This window comes from Lactuca sativa, chromosome 5 (genome assembly GCF_002870075.4).
Source record: "Lactuca sativa cultivar Salinas chromosome 5, Lsat_Salinas_v11, whole genome shotgun sequence".
Classification (NCBI taxonomy): Eukaryota; Viridiplantae; Streptophyta; class Magnoliopsida; order Asterales; family Asteraceae; genus Lactuca; species Lactuca sativa.
The window spans coordinates 83,072,616-83,082,903 of record NC_056627.2 but is presented as its reverse complement, the minus strand read 5'-3'; the positions used below and the strand labels follow the sequence as shown (position 1 = coordinate 83,082,903).

Here is a 10,288-nt window from a genome sequence, read left to right as displayed (position 1 = left end):
TCTATGGTTGTTTTTATCTTTCTATGTCATGCAAAATGATTTTTTGGTGGGAATAAAACTAGTTTTATTTTGTTCAAATATAAAGTCTTCTATTGCTTTGTTTATATTTTTTAAACAATTTCCGAATAAAATCTAAACACTCTAGGTATATAATTTATATATATATATATATATATATATATATATATATATATATATATATATATATATATACTACTTCTAAAAAACAATAAATAATTACTTTCAAGTACATAGCCCCAATTGTCACTATACAATTCAAGACCGTCCACTAAAATTTATTGTTGGTATCCATCCCATATACTAATTTTTAGTCCTAATAATAGTGATTGTACCCCTCCCTTGTGTATGAATTCGGGTTAAAGCCACCACCGCCTTACCGGAGAGTCCCGGTCCGCCGGGTGAAACCAGTGGTCGACATGCAAAGTCACCCACTGGATGCTTCAAGGGCCTTGTTGGTGGCATTAGGATTCTCTGATTTATGTCATTTAGTGTCATGTCTCCTTTAAATCCTCCTGGCTTCACCAATGCAAAAGGATATACAAGTCTTGTTATAAGCTTCTTCTTTCTCTCTTCGTTTCTTGCTCCTACATAAAAAAAACGAAGCACGATCGTAAAGTTTCATGTAGTGTAATAAAGGTTGCTACAAGAAATAACAATGTACTTTCATTGATTTGTTTTATCAGAGCATCCTACTATTGTTTCATACAATTACAATATTATACTTTGAATGATCAACTTAAAACATTCTTGTCTTAATGCAACAACAATTATATTAACAATGCTTTAATAGATAGAAATAACAATAGGATTTTGTGATGCAGATAAATGCAAGATGTTACTATTTTTGTGTTTGGTTTTTGATTATATTTCAACCATAGTTACAAAAATAACCTTATATATATATATATATATATATATATATATATATATATATATATATATATATATATATATATATATATATCAAGGTTGTAAAAATCGTTTGACGGTAGCTCGACGTTCGACTGGTGTAAAGAGATTAATCGGTCTTCGCGGAGATTAATCGATGATTAATCGGTGATCATACATTATTAATAAAATATTAAAATTAATTAAATGTTAATATATCTTAAGAAAAACAAGTACTTCAAAATTAGAAAATAATAAAAGTTGTAATTTGGAAATACCAAAATATGAATTTTTTGGTATAATATTTGAAATTTTGAAAATTTGAAAATTTTGGAGTAAAAAAAGAAAATTAGTTTTTTTGAATTTTTTAAAATTTTTTGACCTTTATTTGATTTTTTTTCGATTTTTTTGATTTTTTTTGACTTTTTTGACCGATTAATCCCGCCAAGGCCGATTAATCCCGCGAAACCCGATTAATCCTAAATTTCCGATTAATGCCCTAATCCTCGACGGTTGGAGAACGCCAAGCGATTAATCTACGATTAATCCCGATTTTTGCAACCATGATATATATATATATATATATATATATATATATATATATATATATATATATATATATATATATATATATATATATATATATATATATATATATATATATATATATATATATATATATATATATATATATATATATATATATATATATATATATATATATATATATATATATATATATATATATATATATATATATATGTTGGTGTTGTTTCATTGTCAACCACGTTGAAAGTGAAGAATAAACAAGAAATTTAAAGCTATAAAGATCACAAGTCATGAGTTTAAAGTTGGTTTTGAACTACTTTAGTGTAAACAATGTTTCAGTCTTTTTAGAGTACCCAACTGATGAAAAGTCATGCCTCAGTTTTTATGTATTTGCATGTTATGACATTCATCAAGTGGTCCACATGTGTGTTCTCGCATGCAAGTATATATGTATAACACGTGTTGAAACACAAAACTTGGAGGAATTAAAAATAAAAGAAGTATAGCTAAAAATGTTATGTAAGTTAAGGGGAAAAATAAAAGATTTTCTTATTGTTAGTAATATGGTAAAACTAAAACGTAACTTATATCGACGATTTTCTATTGCAAAATATAAAAATAATGAACAACAATGGCTATTAGTGTATTACATATAATTAATAAAATAAATAAAATAAAGACCTATAAATATTACAATTTCTTTTAAACGGCAAACTAAGTCCTTTTTGAAAAGTCATTTTTTAGTAATAAGATAAAACTAAAACGTAACTTATATCGACGATTTTCTATTGCAAAAATATAATAATAATGAACAATAGGTGTCATTTTTAAACGCCAAACTAACGTACTGTTAAATATTATTTATGTATTCTTGTAAAACTTGAACTCATAAACTTTGTTTTGAAGGAGTTATTTTTTTACTGCTAACTCAAAGACCCATCGGTAAATATCACAACTCTTATTTAATATTTTATTATGATTTACCAAAAAGATACATTAAAAATTTAGTATATCCTTTTACTTAAAATTTTGTTCTTTTATGCTTTGTATGAAAAAAAAATAATAATAATAACTTACAAAAATTAACTTTTTGATTTGAGACATGAATATTATTACAAATAGTTATCATTCCATTAATAAGTTAAAGATGATATCAAAATAAAGTTTATTTTGTATATATACCTAATTGTTTGATGTATCTTTTCTGATCATCGATTAATATATGTATATTGTGTTCTAAAATATTATATATATATATATATATATATATATATATATATATATATATATATATATATTTCATAAAAAAAATAATGACAATGACAATAGATAACAATAATAAAAAGTAAAAAATACAATTATTATTAATTATTTGATTTGACGTATTGATAAAAATAATGGGAAAAGTACTTTTAAGATAACAAGAGTACAATCACCATAACTTAAGCGTTGCATTAATTTGAAGGGAAAAAAAACTGATACGTTTGAGAATTATTGTAGATAATGGAATTTATTCTAGGTAAAAATAAACTGGTCAGCCAATGAAACACCATCATTATATGTACATCACATCATGATCATGCATGCAGCATGCATGCATGTGGGGTTTCTGTCATCTAATTTCCTTTTTTTTTTTCTTTGAGGAACATTTCAAACTATTATATTCACTAAAATATAGAAAAATATTAAATTATACACCAAATTTTACCGATTTTATTTTATCAAAAAAAAAAAAAAAAAAAAAAACTGTTATCATAAACCTTCTTCGATTATTGATCGTTCTTAATAGTTAATGCGTTATTATTATTTTTTTAAAACATTATTATTTAGTTTAGTTATTTTAAACATATTTAGTATTTTTGTAACAACATTTTAATTTATAGACATAAAATGGAATAGTTAATCAAAACAATAAAAATAACTATATGTGTCGGTCTGTTTAAATATTAAAAAATACGATAAAATTCCTATGTGTAGTTTTACATATAAAATATATTAATAATAATAAATAATTAACAGTTACCAATATAATAATTAATATTCGATATTAAATAAAACAAATTATATTGTAAAAATAATTAAGTTTTAAGGATTAAATAGAATTAAAAGATTTAAATTGAACAATTAAGAAAATTATATATAAAATTGGAAAATTAGCCAAAAAAAAACTTTTTAATAAAATCTAAATGTTTAGTTAATGATATTGACCTATGTAAATAACCACTTTGTATTGAAGATGATGGAATAACCAAAATGGTGTTTTTAATTCTTAACTGAGAAATCAGTTAATGAATGTCAAAATAGGAACAATTTTACAAAAAAGAAAAAAAAAAAATAGTAAGATTTACAGTTTCTTTTCTTCAATTAGAATACTCTTTTTTAATAAAAGAATTTAAACAAGTAACTTTAAATCTTGTTGTATCTATACTAATAAATAAAATCAATGTTTTAAAAATCGGTTTGAACTGGCCGGTCGAACCGGTTGGACCGGGAACCGGAAGAAAGAACGGTTCAACTATTACCGGTTTTACATTGATTTCTGAATCAGATTGAACTGGCCGGTTTTTAGAAAAAACCGGTTGAACCGATCAAAATAAACCGGTTGAACCGGTTAAACCGAATAAAAACACATGAAAAAGAACCATTTACATAATAAACTTTGATGATTTTTTTCAAATCTATTTAATTTTCTTTAAAAAAAACATATGATAAATGTTATAAATTCTTTTGATGTGTTTGTATTCATCAAAAACTATATTTCGTTTCGTTATTATACTTTCTTTTCTTTTTAACGTATATGGATTGATGTAAAACACTAAAACTTATGGTTATGTGTTATTTTATTGTATTTGAATTCATCTACAACTTATTTTTATATGTATTTTTAATGTTTAAACTTGTAAACATAAAATTCATAATTTTTATATGTATATATATGTGTAGAAAAATAAAAAAAAAACATGAAAAATATAGAAACCGGTTCACCTGGCGGTCGAACCGGTTAAACCGGTTGAACTTGTAAACATAAAATTCATAATTTTTATATGTATATATGTGTAGGAAAATAGAAAAAAAAACATGAAAAATATAGAAACCGGTTCACCCGGCGGTTGAACCGGTTAAACCGGTTGAACCGGGAACCGGGAACCGGTTCAACTAAAAAAACGGTTTTTAAAACATTGAATAAAACACATTTTCTGTCACATGTCATGTCCTCATTGATTTGGACATATGATATTTTAATAGATTTTTAGAATTTATTTATTTCCACATCTAATTTTCTGATTTGTTCACATATTAATAGATTTTTAGAATTTATTTATTTCCACATGAGAGCTCTAAAATTGATATTGATATTAAATTTAATGTTTAAATATTGATATTAAATTTTTATTTTTAATAAACCCGTATATTACACGGGTGTTACACCTAGTAGTAAATTAAACTAAAAAACTATTATTAGTTTTCAATGAAAATTAGACATGTTATTATACTTAAAAACCGATTATTTAATTATAGGAAGGTTGGTGATTGAGTAGGTGTGAAAGAGAAGACGTACCAATGAAAAGGGAATGGTGTGAAGAAAGAAGTGTTTCTTCAAAAGTATTGATGCTGCTTTTTGTTATTTCTGAAGATGAAGTTGAATTCGTCTCCTCTGTTCCCCTTCCTTTCATCTCTCTCTCATCTCCATTATCATCTGTGTAAAACTTGCAGAAATTCTCATAACAATTCTCCATGTCTTCAACTGAGTTTGAATTACAGTAGCTCTGTGGATTCATACATCATGTTAGAACATGTATATCTGACTGGTTATCAAAACTGAAAGTTGGAAGATAAAGCTAGACGAATTACAGGAAATGAGGTTGTGGAGTTTTGATAGATCGATTGATATTGATCCTCATGGAAGACAAGCAATCTACGTCGTTTAGATCTGAATTCAAACAACGCATCTTCAAGATAACCTGAAGAGAGATCTTGAGAATGCAAAGGTGACTGACTGTGGAATGCAGAATTGTCGTTGATGTCCATAGCTGCAACACAACCATTCAAAATCAGCGTATGCATAACAGACGTACTTACACACAGAAAGAATGAATAAGAAGAATTACAGTAGTGAGAGGAAGAGGAGGCATGATGAATGGTATGGGGGAGGGTGCTAAAGTACGGAATAGAGTGAAGGTCACCCATATTTTTGCTTCCTTGGGATATGAGCGAGTGGATGTAAATGTGGATGTGGAGGGTTTGTATTTATGTATGCAAGTGAGAGTCCTATTGCTCATGCTTCTTGCACCATCTTTCTCGATTACGTCATGCTTTCTTCAAACATTAGATATTGTTGCGTATGGGACCCACTTGTCTACCCGAACAAAATGTAAACAAAATTTAGTGGTTGATTCCATATGTTTTTTAAATTAAACCTTGGAGCATTCCATATGTTATGTCCAATATTATAACATCCAAAGTTATCGCATCAAATGTTAACATAGTAATCACTAAAAATGAGGTGGACTTGCAATATGTTATAATATGTTAAGAGATAAAAAGAGAGAAAATAGAGGAAGAAAGAAAGAATTTATTGGTTGCCGAACACAAAAACCAATCAAAAGAGGTGTTTCATTCATTCTTCGTCATATCGAGATATGCCATAACACCTCCTTAATGAGAAAGAGGGAAGGGGGAGGAGGAGGGGGGGGGGGGGGGGGGGGTCCTTGTGTTATGACGACGTTAAGAGGTGACACCTCAGCCGTAACACTACTTCTCATTGGTCACGCCGCATCCTCTTATACATCTTCACACTTCTCGTATCACCACTATTGTTCCTACAAGCACATTCGCTACAATATATATTTTTTCCTTTTTGGTTAAGGCAATTTTCAAATAGACAAAATTGGTCCATGTGTAAGAAAAATTATAGAAATAGCCCCACCTACCTTTTATTACTACTAGAAAATATTCCTTTAGTGATACGCAAACAATGACAGACACATATTTACGATATGCTTTTTTTGGGTATCGTAAAAAAATGATAGTTTTTAAAAATTTGAAGGATAAAGGATATACATTGGTGTACGCTCTAAATTTGATGTCTATTAGAAAAAAAAGTACAAGCACGGAGGACACTTATATTTTAAATGGGTGCCGTGTAGAAATATGTCGCCTTATAATTTTTTTTCAAAAGCGCGCATTCCACAAAATCACAAGGACCATTACCTAGCTAGGGATTTTTCATCGAGCTTTTTTCAAGAGCACTTTATCGGTTATTTGGCCTCTGCAACAATCGACATTCTTACTTCACCTCTCTTTGCTGACAATATCCGGTCCAGCGGCCTTAGGCCTATTTCTGCTTTGGTGATCTCAGACTCAGTTCTCGTCGGCGACCTTGTGCTCACCTGATCACCTCATTGATCAGAGACTACGACGATTGCTCTACAAGCCCTAGTCCGACTAAGGTATGTTTTTGTTCTTCTCTCTTCCTAATGTTTTTTTCTTCGAACCTTGCCCCCCACAATTTTTGAAACAATAAACTTCCCTAAATTGAAATCATATCTCTCTTTCTCTCCACACAAGCTCAATATTCTATTTTTGATTTCTCTTTAGCTGTAAAGACAAATCAGATTTTGATTCTTTATGAGCTTTTAGCTCAATTTCAAGTTTTTTAACAGTTTTGGTCCACTTTATGACTTTTATGTTGACTCCACTTTGACATTCTATTTGATATCCACCAATCTTTTAAGCTGGTCAACTTCTTTTTTCGACCTTTCAAAACTCCACTTTCAACTTTCGTTATGCTCCACTTTGACATTTTGTTTAACTTATATGTGATGGTGCTCTCCAAGACTCATTGAATCCTCAGATTTTAAACTTTCGAGAATCTCAAAATACCAATACCTACACAACCAATAGTTATCATGTAGTATGATTTATAACTTCTTAGTATTGATGAACAAAATTAGTACAAAACAATTTAAAGTTGTTTTTGGGTACTCTGGTGTTGGTTTTGGTAAACATTTGCACCATTTGTGGGTTCCCGTTCCCGACTGATAGTTTACAGTAATTTCAAATAAACAACTATTTATAATTATTACAGTAATATCAAATAAACAACTACTTTATTTATTTATGATAGTTTTGAAATAAACTTCATTTGTTATCCACCATTAGTTTTTAACAAAAGGGTAAAATAGTGATTTTGGTATTCAGAAAGTTCATTCAGACTAAAAAGGAAATAGATTTTTGTGCATATAACACATATTTCATATAGAAACACTCACCCAACAAAAGACCAAGAGAAGTGGACTTACTTCAAAATAACTGGATAAGAAGAGTAGAGAGTTCGAAAATATGAAAAAGAGACGAGAAAATGTACATACTTGTTCTACTTTACGAGCTTTCGAAGAATAAAGTTTTTTTTAACTTGGTTTCCATGTCCTTTATGCTTGAAGTATTTGTTTCAACTTTCTTTTGTATATCATCTAATTGTATTTGAGCATCAAAACATACGATGCGTCTAGCTTCATGCTAAAACATTCACAAATTGAAGACATTTATTACCAATGTTTAATAAATCAAATGTAATATTATATAATATGTTATATTATTTCATTAAACCATTATAACAAATATCATAATTTAAGCAACAGACGTTCAAAAAATGCCCCTCGCCTTCTCTAACAAAAGCTTAATTATGTGGATGCCACTTCAAGCTTTCATTGGTACTCAATCAGTTCCTTTTCCCAAGGTTTTAGTTCAACTCGAACCTTAACAACTTCTTCTCTAAATAATAATCCATGTTTCTATAATCTATATCCAACTTATGGGCAAACTAAGAATATATGATAAACCTTTTGAGTTCTCCAAAATTTCCTCTAATATTTTTTTCTTCATTCACCAAAATCTTTTGTAGTTTAGGAATATCGTCCTCTAGTTTGGAGATTAGATTACTCTACTCTTTAGATTGTTTTGTGATGTCGGTAATCTTTACTGAATCCTAATTAATGGACAAAAGGGAGATTAATCAGATTATGTTCTGTTTTATTTATTTCATGCATGTATACAAAAGACATATATCTTATCTTTTCAAAATTTCCTTTTATTTTCTTGATTTGTGTTTTCAAATGTTTTAAATCTTCTCGATGTTTTACACCCTGTCTCTCAGATTGTTTGAATCCAATTTTTATGTATATAACTATTGATTGCTATGTTTTGACTTTTGAGTATATTATTATTTTGTTAAGTGTTTAGATGTTTTCTTTTTTGACTCAATTGCTTTCATCTCCTTCTGTTAAGTGTTTAGTTGTTTTCTGTTTCTTCATATCTCATTTATTACTTTTGAAAAAATGTAACAAAATGTTTCTTTTCCAAGTTGAAAAGAACGAAGTATTGGAGAGTTTAAAGAGTTAACAAATCAGTAACAAAGCAACCACAAAGATCTAAATGCATGAAGTGTAGCTAAGGTAACAATTGGATCCTCACCAACTGTTTTACCTGCTTCTCCTCTCTTTTTCTACAATACCAAGAATTTTTTTGACTATGTGAAGTTTTTTGTCCCTATACGGTTTTGCCCTTGTACAGTTCTGTTTTTGCATAATTTTGGTCCCTGTACAGTTTATAGTTTTATTTCCTGTTATTAGAAAAAATAAATTACATTTTGGTTCTTGTACTAAAAATTAATCAATTAGTGTCAAATATTAGTTAAAATTTTCCTTTTTACATGCCCAACATTGTGTAACGCCCGTAGATTCGGGCTAGTCAATTTAGAGACAATAAACATCAAATATAAACTTTTGATAGAAGATTATTTAGAATGAATAATCTTAAGCAAGTTATAATATATGTCACAAGGGTTTCGTACATATAAAGAATGCTGAAATCTGAGTTATAATGATGAAGTTATGACCTGTCGAATTTTTACGGCAAAATCATTACGACACCGGGAATCGTAAAAAATGAGTTTGCGATAAAATAATTTTTTAGCCTTATCGATCTAAATGAAAGTCGTAGTATATATTAAACCGAGAGTGTTAGGGTACAAAGTTTTCGATGAATGACTTTATAATGTTTGACTTTTGTAAAACCCACTTGCATGTGGAGTATTAGCCTTGTGACACATGAGAGATAGAGAGTGAGAGAGAGACATGTAAACACCTCTATAAATAGTGGGTTCATACCACTTGTAGAGGTGTGCTTGAGAGATGTAAAAGTGAGTGTGTAAGTGTGTGTTATTTATGTAGTCTAGATCTAGATCCTTTTTGTAACACCATATACAATCAATACATCTCTTAAACACCCAAATCACCATGTTCAATTGTGCAAGCTTTAATTCCGCATGCCAAACCATATTCTTTGTCACTACAATTGGTATCAGAGCTTGGTTTTCACGATCAACGTGACTTTTGAAGAACGATTCTCGGTTTGGCAACTTTTGTCGCAATTTGAGCAATTTTGGTGAGTCTCTCTCTCTATGATCTCTCTTAATTTCATTGAATTCGTGCGTTGCATTTTTTATTTGTGATCATTTGACTCGTTGGATCTAAATTTTATTGAAAAACCCATTTGTTGTGATCCAATAATTTTTCCGTTGATCAAGCCCGATCCAATCTTATTTGTTTGTTTGATTTGATTTTCAAATTGAAAATGTTCTTTTGAATTGAGATTTAAGATCAAAATTCATTTTATGATCAAATATCTTGAATCGTTACTGTTCATACGATCAAAATTCAAGCCCAAAATCTTAAAGTTAGTCTAGTGTTCATGATCTCGGTTTGAGCCTAAATTTGATTTTTCATTTGTTCATCAAACATGTTTTAGCCCAAAGTCTCGAGTAAGATCC

The 10,288-nt window shown here is 28.9% G+C and overlaps 1 protein-coding gene across 1 annotated transcript; it reads right to left on the bottom strand.

Moving 5' to 3' along the window:
* Positions 1–232: 232 nt before the first annotated feature.
* LOC111890027 (uncharacterized) lies at positions 233–5,680 on the bottom strand. Its single transcript, XM_023886190.3, has 4 exons — positions 5,568–5,680; positions 5,311–5,489; positions 5,018–5,225; positions 233–605 (listed from the first exon to the last, which is right to left on the bottom strand). Exons 1-4 carry the CDS (start codon positions 5,644–5,646, stop codon positions 322–324), a joined length of 750 nt encoding a protein of 249 aa, XP_023741958.1. The 5' UTR covers positions 5,647–5,680; the 3' UTR covers positions 233–321.
* Positions 5,681–10,288: the final 4,608 nt, after the last annotated feature.

Bases quoted from the DNA above. Each gene is read 5' to 3' on its own strand.
- LOC111890027 (XM_023886190.3), bottom strand. From the start codon at position 5,646: ATGGGTGACCTTCACTCTATTCCGTACTTTAGCACCCTCCCCCATACC. The intron at 5,490-5,567 runs GTAATTCTTCTT...GTTGTGTTGCAG, and splicing joins CTCCTCTTCCTCTCACTACT to CTATGGACATCAACGACAAT. The intron at 606-5,017 runs GTACGTCTTCTC...TTTTTTATGTAG, and splicing joins ACACCATTCCCTTTTCATTG to GAGCAAGAAACGAAGAGAGA.